Source organism: Hippichthys cyanospilos, chromosome 11 (genome assembly GCF_059441005.1).
Source record: "Hippichthys cyanospilos isolate Australia breed blue-spotted pipefish chromosome 11, RoL_Hcya_1.0, whole genome shotgun sequence".
Taxonomy (NCBI): Eukaryota; Metazoa; Chordata; class Actinopteri; order Syngnathiformes; family Syngnathidae; genus Hippichthys; species Hippichthys cyanospilos.
The window spans coordinates 20582004-20604214 of NC_142379.1; the positions used below are offsets into that span (position 1 = coordinate 20582004).

At 40.8% G+C, this 22211-nt stretch overlaps 1 protein-coding gene across 11 annotated transcripts in view; it reads right to left on the reverse strand.

Annotated features, from left to right (window-relative positions):
* The window catches only part of gramd1bb (GRAM domain containing 1Bb), a 72918-nt gene that overhangs the window by 45167 nt on the left and 5540 nt on the right, over positions 1-22211 (reverse strand). For 2 of the 11 annotated variants that reach the window (XM_088426738.1, XM_088426737.1), the window contains 3 exons: positions 3848-4058; positions 2282-2302; positions 758-781 (listed from right to left, as the gene is read on the reverse strand). In XM_088426738.1, coding sequence (XP_088282864.1) covers positions 758-781; positions 2282-2302; positions 3848-4058 — 256 coding nt within the window. Of the gene's footprint in view, positions 1-757; positions 782-2281; positions 2303-3847; positions 4059-9159; positions 9483-9615; positions 10524-19588; positions 20039-20194; positions 20210-22211 lie in introns of those variants that run through there. The other 9 variants (XM_088426740.1, XR_015867111.1, XM_088426739.1 and 6 more) reach the window with 9 other exon arrangements.

Sequence of the window (22211 nt, forward strand, 5' to 3'; positions counted from 1 at the left end):
TTATTTTCTTTTCAGTTTCAGACTAAGCTATAATCTTCATAAACATTGTAAAAATAAATTAAAGTTGTTTTGTATTGCTTTTTTTCTTTTGTTAATGTTAAAAAGGATTCAGGTTTAGGTACAAGTTTTAAAGACAAAAATCTTATTTATAGTCAGTGCATTGAGTGTGTGTGTGTGTGTGTGTGTGTGTGGGGGGGGGGGTTCTCTTTCCTAGGGGTCCTTGGCAAAATATAATTGAGAAACGCTGCCTTGAACCAGGGTGATTAAGCTGTTATGACACACTTGTGTATGTCTTATTGATTTTCTTTTTAATTAGAGTTTGTTTTCATCATTTAATACATTTATAAATGTCATTTTGAGTTCTTTGGCAGTCAAAAACGGGTTGCTATGAACTCTACTGTCATTGCTAAGGTATTGTATGGACATGAACACAACTGCTGAGGTCTGATACTGATATTGTTCTTGATATCATGGACACAGTGTTTTATTTTTTTTTCTTGAACCAAAAATATTATCACAATGACACAAAAGGTTGACTTTTAAGTAATAAGTGAAACAAAATGAAAAAGCTTGTCTCTCGAGAGTTGAACTTTTACGTAACGTGACAAGAATTACTTTCACAAGGAAGGGTTACTACCACTGACAGGAATGCAGATATCACAGAGGGCTCTACAGTGGCAGGTGTACTAAGGAAGAGGCGAGACTAGGGATCGAGCGGAAAGGAAGGCCAAAAAGGTCAAACAAGAACAATGCTTACTTTAATCAGGTTAAGTCTGTCATACTGAAAGAAAATTCAAGAGAAAACAACCAGAGAGTTAAATGACCACAAACCAGACAAGAGTCATAAGAATAAATAAAGGGTTTAATACTCTCGTACGCTGCCATCAAAGTACAGAGTGGCGCAGGCCTGATGTCTGTGATGTCACTACTGGGACCAGCTTGCATGTGACAGACAGGCCAGCGAGATTGTTGGTGTTTGTGCAGGGAAGCAGGGTGCCCCCGTTTGCTGAGCATGCTCTTTTATTTGGATTACATTAGGGTTAGGGTGATCAAGCTCACGTTGCTGGGACGACCTCACGCAACGGCTTGGGTCATGTGACCAGTGTTGACTGGCTTACAGGGAGGGAAGGGGGGTGTTGCGGTTGGACGGAGGGGGGAGCTTGTTGTGGACGGCTTAGTTTAAAGCACAGAAGTGAGATGTGATGTAATCATTTGGCATGTGCTTTGTGTATGTGTGTGCATTTGTTGTGCGTGTATGTGTGTGTGTGAGGCGGATTGTGCATTGCACCAAATAATGCCTCACGAGGCAGCCTTAAAACAACCCTGTTTATGTACTACGTATTTTGTCAATATCATGTTTTTGAGCCTGTTTTTTTTTTTTTTTTTAGAAACAATAGGAAGGAACAGATGAGAATATTACAGCCCAGCATTTGTAAATCATATTTTTAAAAACTGATAGAGAGATTACTAATATTCAACCTTCACATTTGTGAAGAGAAAGAAACTATGTATGGGTAATTATTAGACCTAACCACAGTCAAACTTTTTATGTAGGGTACAACATTCTCTGGAGTTTGGAAAATCCTGTCCTAGTGCACTATATGTACACAAGGACACAAACAGTTTGAAGTGTGTGTGAATAAGCTTGTTTGGTTCAATCTTGTACAGGCACTTTAAAATATACTGTACAGTAGATCCAAAGCATTTTCACTTAACAGTCAAATCATTGAGTACACTTGTACAAATCAGTGAGCTCCAATACCATTACAGTATTAATATTTATCTGAAGATTATCTTGAGTTTAAGGATTTTCAACAATTAAGTTATTTTAACCCTTTCGATTCTGTCTCCTCAATGAGAGCAACATTAAATGAGAAACCGCCTTAGCTTTAATGCACTGAAGAGCACAACCACGTTAACAAACAACTCAACTCTTGGAAAGTAATGATTCTTATTTCCTTTATCTGAATAAATGGCGCTGCTCTTTCTTTGGTCCTCATTAGATTGTACTGAGAGATCCACATAATACTGAGGCCAGTGAGTGCAAAAAAAAACCTCCCATCATCAATCAATTAACAAGTGCTACATTGCAAATCACTGCAGAGAAAACACAAGGGAAAGAAGAGTAGGTGAGCGAGGCGCAAAAAACACAGTTACAGAATGGAGAAGCAGGCTGGGTTGAGGGTGAGATGTTTCTACATAGCTGCTCACAAGACGAGGGATGCAAAGGTGCAGAGGAGGAGCACAGAGACATTTAAAGAACAGAAAGAGTAATGCTTACTTTGGAAAGTCGCTTGTGAGACTAGCATGCAAACAGGAGAAGAACAAAGAAAAACAAAATCAGATAAAAAAGATGAACACAAAGAAATTAACAGCAAGAAAAGAAACAGCTGAACAAAACTGTTGTCATCGAATGGCACAGGTTAATATGTGACATGTAGTGGCCATTTATGAAGAAAGAGGGAGTGCACAATGTGAGTGAACGACTGAACAAAGAGGACAGGAAATAAATTTAAAAAGTAGACAAACAATGAGCTCGTGAAAGTGACATGGCTTCATTAGCATTCATTAGCATTTATGACAAACAAAGCAGATAATCTATTTCCCCTTTTAAAAACATCAAAATCACAACACACCATAATTTGGTTGCGGCATATGCAGTCTTTGGATTTTGTTAAGTCTATTTAGTCCATTATGATAAAATGTAGACTTAAGAAACTATGGAAGCATCTCCCATTTGAAGGTTTTACTGTCAATGAGCTTGCCTTAACAATTTTCAGTTGCAAAAATGGCTGTCAGTCTTGTAATTTTAAAATAAACATGACAGAAATGTTTGAGCCATTATTGTAAGAGATGGTCTTTTTGCCCGGATAGATTGCTAATCTTACTTCACAATAATAGCCCAACCTATTGCACAATTACTACAGAGTATTTTGTTTTCTTATGCACATGCTAACTTAGAATGTGGCAAGAAGAAGTTCTACAGGTTTTTCCTCCCTCCGTCTCTCTCATACGGTAGCTCTAAAGTACAAATCACACAAACCAAAAACTAAGCAAACAAAAAAGATAATCGCAAACAAAAATTGAAAAGACCATACAAAAGGAAAGCACTCAAGAACAAAGAAGAAAACAAGAAAAAAGACGCACACAAGAGAAAAAGATTCAAACAAGAAAAAAGAAGCACACGTGAAAAAAGCAAACAAGGTAAAAGATGTAAACAATTATTCTTCTTGTTTAGTTCTTTTTTCTTTTTGTGTCATTTTTTTTGTTTGCGCCTTTTTTTTTCTAGTTTGCTTCTTTTGTCTGGATTGTGTGATTTGCACTTCAGGGCCACCATAATCTCATGCTCCACCCCCTCTCATTTTATCTCTCTCAGGCCACTCTGACACTGACACCCAGACCAGTGACTAGTAGACCTGCTTGCAGTCATGGTTGTCCTTCCGAAATGACCTTCCATCTTCGAGGGCCATCACAGGTGTAATGCTTGATACAGACAATTGCAAAATCTTTTGAAATTGAATACAATCAAGTTGAGCAGCTGCAATTCAATTAAGGTTTAATAACATCTCACGAATAATGAAGGAAAAAGCAAACAATGATTTCACATTTTTATGAATGTAATTTAGAACCTTTATTGTTGCCATCTAAAAAAGCGTATTGTTTGTTTAGTAACTAAACTTTAGTCTTTATGGTGCCCGCCCCAATGCTTACATTTATAGTGTGGGGCAAATTTGTATATGATGTCACTACAACTGTGAGCACTGCAGCTATAGGGCTTTTAAGTTTATTGTGTTTAGAAAACAGGCTTGGTCTCTAAGGGTTAGAAAATGCAAACAGCGTCACTCACTTTTGAGTTCTTTCCCCCACTGCGTGCTGATTGTAGTGAATAAGTTCTCTGCACAACCTGCTCAGGCGTGGATGGGGACTTGTCCGAGGAATGGTCTGAGCCCTTCTCCACCATGTTGTCACCTTCCTGGCTCTGTGGTGTGGGAGAGCGCGAGCGTTTGCGTAGGACTGGAGAGCAAGCAGGAGTGCTCTTGTTGGAGTTACTGGCAGTGCTGAAAGAAAAAAATAATTATGTGAAGAGATGAGAAAAAAAAATGGATACCTTTGTAATGCGCTTTGTATCACGTTAATAATTTTTGTGCTATGTGGACCTAAATCACAGCAATGTATGCTGCATCAATGAGATAAAGTATTTTTGCATTTGTTTGATTGCATTAGATCGATAACCTTTATTTTCATTACATCTGCACTAGAACAAGGTATGGAATTTTGATTTAACGAGCTCAATCGTCCAAGAAACATACAACACAACTGGACTGACATGGGGGAGACAGATGCAAGGCCCATCGGGATGCTCTACGCTAAGCATTCTGAAATCCTAGCAGAGATAAGGTTACACGAAGGGGTGTTGGATCTGGGCGGCACGGCTCGGTGATAGAGTGGCCGTCTCTTAGCTGAGAGGCTATGGGTTTGATCCCCCGACCAGCAAGACACTGAACCCCCAGTTGCTCCTGATCCTGCGTCATCAGTAGGTAAACGACTAGATAGTGTAAAGCGCTTTGAGTACCCAAGGTAGAAAAGCGCTATACAAGTGAAAGTCCTTTTTCCCATTTGGAGCAGAGCAGAAAAAAAAAAAAAAAGAGTCTTCGGCCATGCCCCCAAACAGAGGACATGGCTCAAGTCTGGAAAAAAAATCCCCGCTCATGCGTCAACAAAAAGACACTATAACATTTCTCGCACGACATGTAAACAAAAGCTCAAGACAAATAGAAAGAGGTGTAACCATTAGCCCGGTTCAAAGTTATAGGATCAGTGGCTACACTACCTAGAATCCACAAGAGAAGGCGAGGGGCTTTAAAACACTTGATTACTAAATACCTGTAGCAAGACTCAATTATGCTCAAAACTATGTAAAAGGGTGAAAAAGTTTTGGTATTCTGTGGTGTGAAGAAACAAAACATTAACTTTTTTGGCGCATTACAATAGCTGTATTTCTGGAGGAAAAAATATGCAAATACTAAAAGGAATACCGTGCTTACAGCGTTGCATAGCAGTGGCTGAGTAATGCCCAGGGGTTGCTTTGCTTTCTCTGGAAGTGAAAAGCAACATCTTGTACCAGGCATGATGGATTCGGTAAAATATTAAGATATCTTTCGCTTTTTGGACATGCAGAGGTTGAATAATTTTGAGACTGTAGTTGTCATTAAACAAAACATTTTGTGTTGAAATTGTACCCGAATCCCTTATAATATTAGTTTCATATAACTCCTTTAGCCATTTTTGTTCCATTTGTTTCTTGCAAACAGCAGAAAAATTATATACAGCGATCCCTCGCTTCTTTGCGCCTCACCTGTCATCAGTGCATCGTGGAATTTTTTTTTTCATTAAAAAAAAAAAAAGTATTACAGAGACGCGCTGAACGTTCCCTGCATGCCAGACACACAAGTTGTCAGTAAATGGACATGCCAATGGTATTCCTCAGACGCCGAACTACTGCAGTACCATATTTACTTAAGTCCTAAATGATTAAACCTTATACAAACAATGACAGTACTGTTATCCCTTCCCGTTTTCATCTGGAACTTCTTGACTTCATGCTTGGTCTTATATTGACAGGTGTGTTTTTTCAAATCATGTCTAATCAACACAATTTACTGCAGGCTGATACCGATTAAGCCATGGAAACATACAGGTATCAAGTATGGTCAGTGGAGAAAAGATGTAGAAACAGAGGTCTTGCAGATTTTTTTAAAATGAATTATTCTTGTTTGAACACATACGATTTTTGTTCCTGTTCCTGTTGTTGTTATTATTATTATTATTATTTATGTTGTTATTAAGACAATTGTAAATGTAAAAAGAAATGTACACTTGTACATTTCAAATGTACTGTGGTATTGTGTGTAGAATTCTCAGGTAAACTATCAATTTAATACAATTTGGAATGAGGCTATAAGATAACAAAATATTGAAAAACTGAAGCACAGTGAGACTTTCCAGATGCACTGTATATTTTCCTTAAAATGGGCTATGATGATGTGTGATTAGAGGGCTGAATCGCGATTCGCCAATGATTCATGCTGATTTGCGAAACTGGAATGCATTGCGTTGATGACATCATGCTCTTTGAGGAAAAAAAATGTCATTTTGACCTTCTTACGTGGTGCTGCATAAAAGTTTAGAAGAACATAAATTACATGTAAATATCTTCACATAATTGCTTGTAGTTATGAGCTATGTCAGCTTCACATAAACGATTGAGTGACTTCTGTGAAAATCATATAAGCAGATGTATCAAATCTAAATGCAGCATTATTGCCTTCATAGGGACATAAAAAGACATGAATTACAGCTCTTGCATTGAACCACTTGTGTTCATGCATGTGCACCTTACATTCATATGCTCACAATGATCACAGCCAACAAGAGATGAGTCCACCATTGAGCACAACTTTATACAAGCCATGAGCTCTCAACCAGCATAGCTTCACTGAAATTAGCCATGCGTTACTGATGCCATGTTCAGGTGTATCAAGGGGAGAAGTGCAAGGAGCTTTGGTGGCTGCTATTAAAAGGTAATGATATCAAAGGGCTGCACATTTGTACCCAGCGGGGAGAAATAATGCAGGCCTGCCATTACATGGCAAGACCATTTATTCACCGCACTCCTGTTTCGTGGATGTTAATGTTCAGTTAACTGTGTGCTCAAAACATTGACAGGTGCACACTCACCTGGTTCGGGTTAGAATGGCCTCATTTGGATCAAACAGGTTTGACACCCCTGGTGTAAATAAATGAATGCAGTACGATAACTTTCCGTCAGGATATGCAGTGCAGTTACAAAACATCGGCGTATGTTCATGAAAGGTGTTCATACATACAGAACTGTCGTCACCATAACTTGTCATTATAAAGCTAATTCTTCCATCAGTGATACAAAGTTAACATCAGTCGTCAGTCCACTTATGAAATTGGGAATTCATAAGTAACATTTGTTATTGCCCACCTCTGTAAATATATAATTGCTAACCATGTAACATGGGGCCAGTTTGTTCTTTTAAGAAAATGTTTGGTTAAATGATTTTCAAAGGTACTTTTCTTGCCTAATATTTTTTTGAAACGAATAACTTAGGTTTAGCTATGATGTCTGCTTGCCAGAAGCTGAGGAACATTAACATTACTCGTTTAAAGTCAAAATACGGTTAAAATGCGAGGTACCGTGTTCCCATTCATTTACTTCACATTTTACATATTTTCCCCTGACATCCATGTGTTATATGCATTTCATGTCATGGTATATAATGTCAGGAGTCAGAAAAAGAGTAATAGCAAGCTTTCAGGAGTGCTTTGAGTTTGACACCTGTGACAGTATTAATAATACAATAATGAGTAATAATTACATAACACAATCCAGCTACAAAAATAATCTAATCACACTACTACTACAGTACTGTTACTCTATTGACACAGAACGTCTGTGGAGGCCTATGTTATGTCCCTGCATAAAACTGATCAGAAATGATGATAGTCTACCCTACTGGTATAATGAGTTTCCATCCTACCCAGGACTGTACGGCTGCATTAATTCACTGGCCTAAACGCTGAGGTCTATACTATGTATATTTACCTCCAGTGATAGGGAGGAGTGCTGACAAATGCCATAATAATGAAGCAGCCATACTGGGGGCAGTGACTGCGGCTACACAATTATCCCAAATCTCAACTTAGAGTGAAGATCACTATGGCGACAGTGGTTTAAATATTCGGTATACTCTTAATGTCTGGGATAGGATAAGCTAGGATAGGATATCTTAATTGTCATTTATTTCACCTGAATAAAAATAATTGTTAAACAGGCTTGAACTGTCCAAAGGCACACAAAAACAATAACTAACAGGGGAATACAGAATAGTAAGACCTGTTGGCATGCAGCCACTGTGCGGCGCTCTAAAATCCATAGATAAGAACGTAAAAACACAATGGTAAATGGACTTCCACTTATATAGCGCTTTTCTACCTTAGGTACTCAAAGCGCTTTACACTAACTAGTCCTTTACCTACTGATGACACAGCATCAAGAGCAACTGGGATTTCGGTGTCTTGCTCAAGGACACTTAGACATGGTCTCGATGGTCGAAGGATCAAACCCGCGGCCTATCTGCTGGGAGATGACCGCTCTACCACCGAGCCATACCGCCCACAAGGGATGAGAAGGGAAAATTGAGTCTTCTGCCATTTTCCTAGCGAGGGCTTTTCATTAGCCTAGAGAAAAAAACCTCCCACGTGCCTAAACCGAGAAACATCACCACAAATCTTGAGACTTACATGTAAGTGGGCAAACCACGCAAACCACGCGAACTGGCAGCCAGATCCAGGGGCATTTCTGGTAGGTCATATCACGTGGTCCAGAACTCAGGGTTGAAATAGGTATTGAGTTGTGACAAGCAGTGTGGTGTCTGTGTATACGTGTGCATAAGAGTATCCTTTCGCTGACACGCCAAGCATACTGTCCCTGTTGTCTGCTGGCTGAGCAGAAAAACAGCAGCAAGGTAAAGGTACTCCATGTGTCGCACCGACAGAGAGCAGAGGGGCTTTCAGGTGTCAGTCACCACAGATGCATGTCACAGTCATCCCAAATACGACGTAGGTCAAAAAAGCAAAAAGTAAACAAGCATGCTACTTGCACCACTTTGTTATTGTCTTTCCGCGAAATAAGCTCTAAAGCTCTTAAATCCGCATGAGCTCAAGCGGTCCAAATGTTCCGTTCCACAATACCCTCAGAGTTCCGGGCCTTTCTAAGGGCACCCCTGCTTGTTTTCATGGTTTTGCTGACCCCTGAAAAAAAAAAAAAAACATGTGGCAAAAGGCCCTTCATCCTGTCTTGTGGCTGTGAAAAACCATGTGGAGCGCCATGCTTGGCATCGCCAAGTGCATGTGCACACAGAGGATATACAAGCACACATAAACATGAGAATGCATGTGCTCATGGACATGTGTGTTTGTCAACGCACAGCCAAAAATAAGTGGATAATGAAGGTTTCTTTTTTTTTTTCACTGAAATTCTACAAAATGCTAAAAACTGACACATTTTGAATCTACTAACTGTGCACATTCTATAACTAAATAACTTGAAACTACTGCAGCTCGCCATACCCCTGGTGAAAGCCTCGGTCCCTCAACACGTCGCCGTAACAGCCTTCGAGGCAGCGACAGCCCTCATTGGCCACGCTGACACACTCAAACACCACCATGTCCTCGTAGACGAGCCCCAGCAATGAGTTGTTCACCCAGCGAATCATCCCACAACTGCTCTCTTCTCCGATCCCCTTTGTCTTTCCACAAGAATGGAATGGAAACTCGCGCACAGGAAAAAAAGATGGACGAGGCAGGCAGGGAGATTTTCTTTAGCAGGCTTAGGGCCACTGATCTTCCTCGTCCAGCTCTGATCTCCTAATAACCAGCTTACATCACCCTTAACTCCGGCTGTCAAAGCAGAGACAGTGGGGTACTATGAGGCAGGATGTTTTCCATGCTGAATAGCACAGGCGTATTTAGCCTCTCAGGAATCTAAGGGTCATTACATGGAGGCAGGTGATTTGAAGCACTAACCTGGTCGTAGCCATCTAGTTAGCCGCGAGATTAGCCCTTTTCAAGCAGCTTCATTCAAGCAGTGGTGATGAGGTCCGAGGTAAGAGGAGAAAAAGAAGGGGGAGAAAATAGAGACGCATTACAGAGGAGGGAGGATGGGTGCCTGATCATGCCAGGAGAAATGGCGAAAAAAAAATGAGCAGGAACAAAAAGGGACGGCAATGGAAGATAAATAAAAATGCTACACTGGAGGTTGCCTTGTCTTGTTCAATCCTTTGCTCTTGTCTCCCTTGTCTAATTGAGGCTGATAGGCTCCGCCAAGCAAGCTGCCATCTTTAGTCCTCATTATTCCTTATCTTTGCTTTTCCACCCGTTGGATCATCTGCTTGATTGCAGCATCCGCGACTACCCCAGTGAAGCTCTGCTCTCGCGATTTTTGCTCTCCTTCAAATACGACGGACGGCTGCATAGAAAAGGATTGACAGTGTCTCTTTTGCTCTCTCTCTCTTGTTGCATTCCACCTCTTCCTGTGGCTGCTGCTACAGTGAGCCTGCTGCACGCTCAATTATTCATGTGCTTCATGAATGGAGGAGCTGACATCACCAACATTCAGGTCACTTTACATTGCGAGCTCCCTCTAAATCTCACAGCAGGTCACTTCTTGCTTTGAGGTGTCACCCGCATGGGCCAGTTTCCTTTTTTTCATTGAAAATGGTGGATTTACAAGCAGCCCATGACAAAGATAGAAAGCAAGCTCAACCTTTTAATACAGCATAATCTAAAATACTGTACCCTAAGTTTTAACAGTAAGGCACACTAGAAATCCTTTAACCCCTGGGGGAAATTTTGATCCAACTCGGCCTTTTAGATGTTTTTGAATGCGCATGCATAGTTAACCTTGCTCGTGAGTATGGATGGAACCGCTCGGCAATCTTCTAAGGGCAAGACTTGCCCAATGGCTTTGCCTGCTGTCAAGACATCACTGCACTATATAGCACAATATGTTTTCTGTAATTTATATTGTTTCTGTGTCTGGTACATGCAGCATCCACTTCAACCTGTGGGCCTGGAAGGGGGCTCCTCCCACCTGTGGTCCCTTCTGGAGGTTTCTGATTTTCCCCAAATTGGGGTTTTTGAGTTTTTCCTTCCCCTTCTGGGAGCTTTGACAGGGGATGCTGTTGTGTACCTTATACTGAAAAGATGTCTCTGTACGACCTCTTTTCATCTGTGAAGCCCTTTGAGACTTTGGTGATTTAGGACTATATAAATAAAATTTGATTGATTGATTGAAGACTTTCCTTGCCGGGGGACGGACCTCGATCGACAACAAAATGGAGAGGCTTCTTCTATTATGGATTAAAGAGAAGGAAATCGCCGGTGATATGTTTTAGTTTGAGAAAAGTTCATGTTTAAGAAAATAATTAAATAAATTCTGCGGGTTGGTATCTGCTCACCTCCGTCTCCACTCAGCTCAAGTCACGTCGCCCCATAGGAAACTGTCATTTATCCTTTGTATATCCATGTTAATTAATTTAACTGTACAGCAGATTATGATATTAATTTTCGATATGTGCGTAACTTCAAGATGGTTTTAACTGTGATTTCACCAGGCATTGCCAGTCAATGTGTACGTACGATTGAATTCGCTTTGATACATCAACGAAATCATCCGTTTATGCAAGTTAAGGTAGCGCTGATATGCTATTGCTCTTACAATGTCACAGTCACGGTGTCAGTCACGGAGATGCCGATATGCTATTGTTCGAACGCCTTCATTTAGCTTGATGGCACAGTTGGTCGGGGACGGAAGGAAGGAAAGAAAATGAGTGAAAAACGGAAGGAAGGAATGTTGTGAAGACTTTGCAAACTTTATCTGTTAGACATGGCTTCTAAAATTGCTAGTGGCGGTAAAGGAAGAAGTAAGTGGATGATGACAATAGAAACCAAGCAGGAGATAATAAAAAAAAATACGAAGGAGGCGCATGCATAGTTAACCTTGCTCGTGAGTATGGCCGTAACCGCTCGGCAATCTTCTAAGGGCAAGACTTTCCTTGCCGGGGGACGGACCTCGATCGACAACAAAATGTAGAGGCTTCTTCTATTATGGATTAAAGAGAAGGAAATTGTTGGTGATATGTTCTAGTTTGAGAAAAGTTCCCGTTTAAGAAAATAAATCAATAAATTCTGCGGGTTGGTCTCTGCTCCCCTCCGCCTCCACCCAGCTCAAGTCACGACGCCCCAAAGGTAAATGTCATTTTCATATTTGATGATGTTTTGACCCTTGCAAAATCAGCTCAAATTGGGTGATAATAAAACCAGGTTAGTGAAAAATCCCTGGACACCCAGGGGTTAATGCATCTCTCTATTAATGACTAAACATTAACAAATATCAGTCTTAACAATCTTATCAGGACAATCTCATTAACAGACCCTTCCTCCTTGGCATGTTCACTTCTATCTGCTGCGGATTAGGAACTTTCAAGGTTGGGCCCATATCATTCCCCAATAATGGCCCTCAGTACTCGCTCACCACAAGGCTATGTATTGAGTCATTTACTGTACTCGTCATACACGCAGAACTTCCATCCCACATCTCCAACTCCGTCTTTAAATTTGCGGATGACACCACTGTGGTCAGGCTCATCTCAGATGGAGTTTTGTTTGCCTGCAGGGATGAGGTTGAGAGACTCTCAGTGTGGAGTTGGAGAGCCACGTCACTCTGAACTCCACAAATACAAACAAACTGATTCGAAACTGGATTGGGTCCATTCATTCAAACTTCTGGGATTCCATATCTCCGATAGCCTCCCCTGGACCATCAACACCACAGCGGTGGGGAAGAGAGTCCAACAGTAATCCCACTTCCTAAAAGCGCTCAGGAAAAACCATGTTGAGGAGCAGGTTCTGGTGACTTTCTACCCTAACACCATTGGAAGTATTCTAATGTATTGCGTCACGCTGTGGGGGCTGAGGGTGATCAACACCACCCAGAAAAATCACTGGATGCTCTCTTCCAGGTGGATGTTGTAGGGAACATAGTAAGAGACACAATTGATCCTGGTCATTATGTTGTTGCTCTCTCGTTGGTGCTTCAGAGCTCAAAAAAGCCGGGCAAACAGACTGAGGGACTGCAATTTCCCCAGATGTATTGACGCTCAGCATAACGAAACAAAAACACACTGAAAAAAACACTGCACTCTATAATTATTTGTAATTTTTCTTCTATTTACTATTCATATTTATTTTATAAGCAGAGCAGCACTCCAATTGTTGTTGTATACCAGCTATACAATGAATTATTACCTTGAACCCGATGACACAATACATAAATGCAACTCCTCAATTCAAACATTTGATTTCTACCCCTTCCCCAACATGACCTCATCAAAACGGTGACCTCGGTGGGAACAGGAAGAGGAATGTAGCGGAAATAAAAAGGACCAAGCTGGTCCACTGAGCCGAAACACAATGTGTCCACATGAGCCTACATAAGCAAACAGCAACTGACCTACTTGGGGCACTTGGGGCGCAGAAGCTTATCGGCAAAATGATTGCACACTAACAAAGTTTAGCATGATTTTATGCAATATTACTGCCATAGTCACTGATAGACAATACTGTATTCATTTTACAATTACTGCATTGTATCAATGTAATATTGTCACATGATTACCAGTGAAACGGAATTTTATTAATTTTAGGGCATATTTTTATATTATTATTATTATTATTATTATTATTATTATTATTATTATTATTATTATTATTATTATTATTATTATTATTAATTATTAGTATCAAAATTATTATATTATTATTATAAATATAAATAAAACAAATCTGAGACATATGGACTTTTCTGTTGCCGGATCAACCTTGGCAAAGAGCTATGCTTTCTAGAGTATAATTGCAGTTTTGGATTATGTCACTGCAGACTTGATGCCACTTCAGTAGTAAATTTGACAAACTTATACCAATAACAGACTACAGGTATATGTGTTGTTGATATTCACTTTATACTAACTCTTTCAGTACCAAGTTATCTGAAAAGGCAATCCCTTGAGTGCCAGCCGATTTCGAGCATTTTGATGCATCTTTCAAGGCTGACAGAATATTGTACTGTATTGTATATATGCCTACAAACTAAGTAGAGTCATTGTTTAAACCATATGAAAGATTGGATTACATTCTTTACCCAGAAAAAGAAAGTAAGATTCTGCCTTATACTGTTCTTCAGTAATCACTGTTTGTTGAAAATGGGTCTTATGATAGACACCAAGCTATTTTGGACAAAAGGAGAAAATGAGGTTTTTTTGTGAAGAGATGTGTTTTCTGCACAACAGTGATTTTGACTCAATTATTTTTTTGTAGCTTCTGAAAACTCAACAGTCCTTCACTTCGATAAAACATAACAAAAACAGTATTTGTTTATGTATTTTCTGATAACAGTTTGTATATACTACATTACAACACTGTTCGATTGGCATAATATTAAGAGGAGTGCTGGCCACAATTGTCATCTATCCATTCAAAAAGAAAAAAAGGTAGATAAGAATTCCTGTCCATCGCACATAACCAAAGTATTTTACATGATGATAGGAAAAAGGGATAGGATTAGGAAAAAGTGAAAAATAGTAAAAAAAAAAACCTAACAAATGCCTACATTACATTAAAGGAAGGGTGCTTTTTAAAGGCATGTCCTTGGCAAAACTAATGGGCTGCCGCCTGCTCAGTGGGAAATGTCTGACTGCATCTTGGCCGTGCAGTTGCCATGGCAGCCAGTCAAGCCATTCATGTTTTCCGTCACTTGAACTGTTACCAACTAGAGAGGAGTGTAGGCGTGAGTGTGTGTGTGTGTGTGTGTGTGTGGGGGGGGGGGGGGGGGTGAGAGGATAATGCTCCATTTACTTTCACACTTGATTAGGTGGTTACAAAGAGTTAAAGCACACTTTACTTTGCGTTCAAGACAATGGGTGGGTTCATTCCATTTTAAAACGAGTTATAGTTTGATCCTGTTATGAACAAAAACTATTTACTAATTGACCTTTCATGCAGTCATGTAGTCACTCATAATATTGGTTATTCTTCCTGTGGTTGACAGGATGACAAATTTTGTTTACTTGTCTGGGTTTAAACTAAACTAACTAATTCAAATTCTGGAATAAAACTCACTCTAGAGAGGTTACCTCAGGACTCAAAGACGTCAGAGGGGTCAGGAAGTTGGCAAACGGATTAAAGCCCAGAGGGCCGCTGCCATCTGCAGATCTGCAGATTGAGACTAGAGATGGCTTGAATGTCCCCGCATGTACCAAGTACGCATGTTAAACACACACACACATATTCTCTCTCTCTCTCTCTCTCTCTCTCTCTCTCTCTCTCTCTCTCTCGCTATATACATGTTTAGCGGTGGAAGTGGTTAAATCAAGAAAAAAAACATGTTGCTCAACCAGCTAATGTTAGCGTTTGCAGACTCGTGGATGATTTTTTTTTTTTTTTTAAACCCGCAATGGCTGAAGAAGAGCAAAACGGAAATGACCAACAATTTTTGCTTAACAACTGATCTGAACAAAATATAGCGTTACTGTATATTGCAAACGTTGCCTTCATCTATACTGAGCACCAATATCATTCCAATGATGAATGTGCATACAGTGTGCTGGTGCTTCCTCTCTGCTAATTTAGAACTACCTCTTCCATCATGTGGCCCTGACCCAACACTCTTCTGTCTTAGCCAGAGACTGCATTCATAAATACAACATTGATAAAACCGTGCTCATTCTTCATTTCCCCTCGAATGTCTGATATTTGGGACTGAGAGGAGTATGTGATGGCGATGACAAAATAGCATGTGCTTTGAACAAAGCAGGTGCAGCAGGCTAAATATCCAAGAAACATGAGAAGAAGTCAAGAAAAAATCTATAGTGGGAGCCATGAAGGAATAATATGTTCAGTCGGCTATCCTCTTTTGCTGCAGAGATCCTGAAGGCAAAATGCAAGTCTGGATGGTGATGAAGGATGATGCAGTGCTTTATTGTAAAAACAACGCTCCCTCCCAAGTATCCCATTTGGAACACCGGTATAGAGTCACTGATTGTGCATCTTTTGTGTAACTGGCAGTCCAATCAACAGGGTGCAGATGCTAGGGACAACAAACATGAACTGGTGTGTGAGGCAGAAAAGCTCAAACTAGACATATTTTGACTTGCTCATGGTGAAAGGTGCAGAAAAAGTGTGGGCCTAGTGATTGCTCCCTTGCTCAGCGCCTGTACATTGGAAATAGACAATGACAGCGAGTGAGGCATGACTGGGAGGAACTGTACCCCTAATCTGAACCTGAATGGTGCTCTGTTATTGGGCTTATGTGCTTGTCATTGATTGGCCACAGCAAACACCATGTTGAAACATAAGGGTGTCCATATGTAAACTTGGCTCCAGGACACCGTAGGCTGCAGTTCAATGGTCGTGTCATCGGATTTGTGGCTGCATGTTTTGGACAATCGGGTGAAGGGCAGAGCTGTCAACAACTGGTGGTGTGTTGGCTCTGATGGTGGGGGAAGATGCCAATGCGACTTGGAAGACCCAAACCTATCATGAGGGTCTGCTGGGAAAGTCTGGAAATTCCTGTCGGAAGGTGTTTCAAATTCCACATCAGGCAGAATTTGGCAGCATTTTTCACAAGTCCCAGGGAAGGTGGGGGACATTGAGCCCAAATGGACCATGTTCCGAGACGCCGTTGTTGAGGCCGCTGATGGAAATTGTGGCCGTAAGTTGGGCAGTGTCTGTCCTTGAATCCCCTGGTGGACACCAACGGTAGGGGATGCCCTCAAGCTGATGAGATATTCCCATCAGGCCTTTTTAGTCTATGAGACTCGAGAAGCAGCTGTCAGGTTTTGACACGCCAAACAGAATGTGGTTTCGGCGGTAATCGAGCCAAAAATTTGAGTGAGAGAGGAGTTTGGTGAGTCTTTGGAAAACGACTTCCGGACAGCTTCAATGAATATCCAGCCCACCATCCGGCATCTAAGGAGGGGGAAGCAGTGCGCCAGTAATGCTGTGTGTAGTGGGATGCTGGAGACCTCAACTTGAAACAGTGGGGAGAATACTTAAATTCGTCTCAATCCGTCTCAGTTTGTCTGACAGGTCTTCCTTTGAGAAAGCTATTCATTTACCATATTTATTAGGGGTATTATTTCTTAGGGGTGTGCCCAGAAAATCATATAGGAATCAGGATTCTCATTTACTACGATTTTATTCCATTTAAAATGGCCCCAATGGGCTTTTGTACTATGTTGCAGGTGAGCTGTGCTGTGATATCACCAGACAGCCAATTCTGGAAAGTCAAGCCAGCGCTGCAAGGCAAACGATGGAAAAAATTTAACCTCACAAATCCTCATTGAAAAGAGTCTTGTTGCATTTTTTTAAGCTCTCGTGAATAAAGAAAACCACACGGCCACAAACGTGAATGCAACGTTTCCTTCCACTGCTGACAAATAAAATTTGCCCGTCAGAGATCTGGTGATTGTGTAAGTGTTGAAACTGGCTTTTTGCTATGGCGGAACTCAATCACATTGAAGCACGGATGGGAGTTGCTCAAAATTCACTGTGAAAACAATGAAATACATGATGAGAATAACAATTCAATGTTTTTTTTTTTAATTTTATTATATTATTTCATACGCCATCACATTGCTATTATCAGTATATGTGCAGCGACTCGAAGCTCTTCAAATCCCCATTTGCATTGTACTCTTGCACAATGATAATAAAGCCATTCTATTCTATTCCAATCTATTCTATCCTAATATGATTGAATGTTAGAAAAGCATATAAAAACTTAAATGTAATAACTAAAATAACTAATATTAGGTTTCATGTCCAACTAATACCTTTTACAACAAATTTTGCCACTTGCTGTCAATTGAAAATGACATCAGACGTGTCCAGTGCTCCAGTGCTCAAACCAATCATGGTCACCAATGCAACATTCGCAAGATGAGCTATGAGTACACTCTAAAAATGGATTTGAAAAACTCTCATTTGTTGAACCCAATTTTGGTGATAGTAACCAATACGTTGTGGTCAAAATTTGACCAAACTGTTATAGAATTATCAATTTATTGGTTAGCCAAACGGCTAACAAAATTGTTTCAAGAGAGTAAACTTTACGGGCTGGATAAACATATGTTATATTCTGTTGTCATTTACATGCAGAATAATATCCAACAGGTTAGCATATCCGCCTCCAAATTCAGCCATCCAGGTTTTGATTCCACGAATATTCGAGTAATTCGGCGGTCATGGCTTCCGACCCCAGTCTTCCTTTGTGGAGTTGCATGTTTACCTGGTGCCACATGGGTTTTGTTCAGACACTCTGGTTTCCTCTCTCACTTGCACTCTGAATTATCCTCAGTTATGTTTTTGAGTGTGAATAGGTTGTTCGTCTTTGGGTGACCAGCAATTGGCTGGCCAAGAGTTAAGGGGGGGATAGGTTCCAACATGCCCATGACCCTCATGAGATTATGGATTGGATGGATGGATGGATGGATGGATGGATGGATGGATGGATGGATGGATGGATGGATGGATGGATGGATGGATGGATGAAGCAATCCAAAATGGGGAATTCCGCTTACTAGCGGAGCCAACTTGCCATTTTTGGAGTATCCTGATAAGTGATGATTTTTGAGGTACAGTATGAGAATTCCACCCTTACGCCAGCAATATGAAATGCATCCTAATGGATGTGAAAAAGGGCTCTAACTCCATTCATTAACTGTTACTTGTGTTTAGCAGTCAAATGATCAGATCACATTTTCAAATTAATTACCATATGCATTCATATATGAGAATGCACAAGACACATTTAATAACTTCTCACTTTTCTTTTTTCAACATTGAATGTTAAAACACCTTTTCGCCATATCAGGCTCATTACCACGATTGTCAAGTAAGCATGAAATGTCTCCATCCCTACTATTTAATTTCAATTCGTTCTCTTGTCTCTGGACAAGTTCAATTTTGAGGGGTTAGGATTAGGGTCAGTCATTGGCAGAGATAAACATGAGGGACATTTGCATTCCTGTCCAATCCAATTGGCTTCAGCCCAGCTACAAATGTCTGCATATATACATGAGGTTATACAACAGTGTGGCAGCCAGACAGGTCAGCCTCCATGCATAAAAGGCAAGGGGATGTCAACAGATGGTGCTTCAACTTGTGCCTATCAGGGTGACTAAGGGATGGCAGACTGGTCTAATAGTGTTTGTGTAGAAACAGCCTGTCTGAGACATACAAATCATCAAGAACGCTGAGTTTGCTGAGACAACAATCAATCTCATTAAACTCATCAAGTCTAGAGTGGACATCAAAGAAGCAAGCGGGACTCACGTTGCTGAAACAGCTCTCCCTCTCCCTTTTTTTTCACCCCTGCAGTGCACTGTAATTTGTCTAAAAATACCACTCAAAGAAGAGGAGGAGGTGCATAAAAAAACAAAGGGAGGAGATGATGGAAGAAAAGGAGGGCAGCTGGTAAAAGAGGGATTTCGCGCGGCCAGCAAAAGCGGAGAGCGAGACACCTGGATGTGGATGCGTGCGCCCATGTGAGGGATGACGGGGAGCATGTGCCGCCCCCATTATTATTTCATTTTTTTCTGCCACGTGATCGCCTCTCTGCTGCTCTGTGTTCATATCGAGCACAGCAGAGGGGAGTACAGCGAGGTCACCACTGTCACAGCCTGACAACAAGCCCACATGTGCACGGATATGTGAAGTCTCTACCACACATTTATAAACCGCATGGCATGCATTCTACCTTATTCAGTGTAATCAGTCTTGCACAGCACTTTACCTTAGGTGTTAACCCTTTAAACCACGACCAGAATCTGTCTGGGCTGTCCTTTGCAATTACGACTGCTTGAAATGTGCCCGATTGCAATGCAATACACAAGTGAACACACCATGAGTGAGATACTCCACTTTTCATTTTGCACCTTACCAGGCGAGCTTGAAGCTTTTCATCAGTACAACGAGGTGTGTCTAATGTCCATAGCGTGTAGTGGGCACCAGGCTGCCCGTTGATGCCGCTGCATGCTGACTATCAACCTCCACGATCGTCACCTCCTATGCATGCAGGGAAAGCAAATAACGAGACGTGCTTAAGGCCACCAAACTCCACAAGCATTTATCTCGCTTCCTGTTACATTCTGTGCCGCAGTGCTGGGAGCTTGTGCCAAAAATTCTGGAATTTTTTTTTTTTTTAGTTTTCCCTGAAGAGAAGCAGGTGACACAGCAGTACGATGTCCCCGAAGCAATCCATAGCATCAAGTGGAGGAGTTAAAAATTGCACGGAAAAGCAACTGCAGCTGCTGCAGATCCTTCTAATATTCAAGCCTGTGAAGTGTTCACAGTTTTCTGGCTCAAACTCTCCCCCATCGCTCTCTCAGCCACTGCCTCTGCGGATGAAAGCTCCACTTGCAGTGCTCACAGTGAGCAGGCGCAGGATAGCTCCCCTCCCCCTCCCCTAACACCCCTTCCCGTTCTGCCTCTGTCCACTTCCCTAGATGGCTCCCTTTCTCTTCTTTGCAAGATAAACCCTACTGACCTGAAGTGCAACGCTGATTGTAGCCGTTAGCTATCCCATCCTCCATGCTGAGGGTATTAAGAGTGGGCTCTGTTGCAATTCTTTGCGTTCGTGTCGGGCTCCAGTCTTGACCATTGTCAGTTGGCAGTGTTAAACTCCTAATGCGTTCTCCTTCAGAGCATTTTTCGAGGAAAATTCTTCAACTAAAAATGGTATATTACTCTTGGGAACTCTATTGCTAATGAAACCAGTCACTGTGACCTCATGTTTAGCAAGCTATATTTGTAAGGGATTAACCTTCACAGCACCACAATTGCTGTGCCAAATTAAGCAGTACTTGTTTAATCTGCAGGCCAAAGGGCAGTGATTCACGGACATTAAGAAAATAAGTCATTTTAAAAACCACACACAGTGGGTCATGAGCAACACATTCCTTGTGCTATAAATCCTCTCCTGACACGACAAGAAAATGTATCCTCATTATTAGAAGTCCAATCTAATACTAATAATAACTAACTTGCACTCGGTGAAATAAAGGAACTATTGTTCAGCATAGACATACATTGCAACTTATGATCTTAAAGACATTCGATTTTTTTTGTTGTTTTTTTTTTTAATTTATATGAAAAAAAATAATAACAATACTCGTGCTTGAGCTCATTAGGGATCATGGGTGAACCTGTGCCTATCAGTGCTGACTCACCAAGAACCATACCCCATGCTTGTTCCCCGCATGCAATCACAAGAAAGAATCAATGAAGACCAAATGGTATGTATTATTTAGCAACAATAGAGTGCTGGCCAAAGAATAGGCAACTGCAATGAAGATTCATATTCATCCAATCATCTATCCAGTTTCTACACTGCTTGTTTGCATTCAAATTATAAGTGACTATCCCAGTTGAGTTTGAATGTGACACACTGCACTGGTCAACAGCCAGTTACAGGGGCTTCTAGTCAATTGATATTATTAATATCAAAAAATTAAACATCTAGTAACCAATTTTTATTCACAACTTTCAATTAAAAGAATTTACTACACAAAAGCCCATCCTTAAATAAATTGTACCTTTATTGTATTATGATCCAGTTAATTGAGTAAAACCACACGAAAGACATAGAGAGAGCAGGGAAAACAAAGTGAGGAGAAAGGAGGATAAGATGGCAGTGTGGCACAGTGAGAGCACATTAATCGTCTCGCACAGTGTCCATCTGGTGTGCACCTCATCATAGTATGCAAGCAAGCAAGAGAAAATGCATCCACCAAAGATGCATGGGGAAAGTCCTAATTAATGACAAGTGCAAATGCTGGAGGCCATTTCTGTCAAGTAGAACACATTAATGCAAATGTCTTACCAATATGAATGTATGCAGTAGCATGTACAATTGTATTTAAAAAAAACCCCAATAATATTAACACAAGCAGATAGACAAGAGCTATACTAACCAATACGAGCTGTATGGTCATTGTGTGGCATTCTTCTGCATCACTGGAAAAGCCAAAAATGACCACAATACCACAAAAGGGCTACATTTATAAAAGTGCATTACTTTTACAATCAGGAATATCAAGCTTTTTTAAAGCTTGATATTCCTGATATTCCTATCGGCTGCCTTGATACACGTACTCCTCGTTGACGCAAGTTCTATGCCCAGCACGTTGAAGAGAAACGCAGGGTGGTGCTGAATGGACAGCTCCTTCTCTTACGTCAGCAAAAAACAAGTCGATGTATTTTTTTTTCTCCTCACTAATGCCCCCTGCTGGCTAATTTACAATGGCAAACGCATTGAAATCTGAAATACAGATTTATAGCTATGATTATTCAGTTTTCTTAGCAATCATTCAACCCTCATCTACCCCCTCCACCCATTTACTTTGTTTTCCATTTGAATTTAGGAATCTGAATTATTCCTTGTGCTATGATTTGCAGGATTGGATGCCAATGTGAAGTAAATTCTCCGATTTACTCTGAATATGTGACTGGTTCATTGTCAATTCGTCATCTGTTTGTCATGCACTACTGGTTACTCCGGGTAC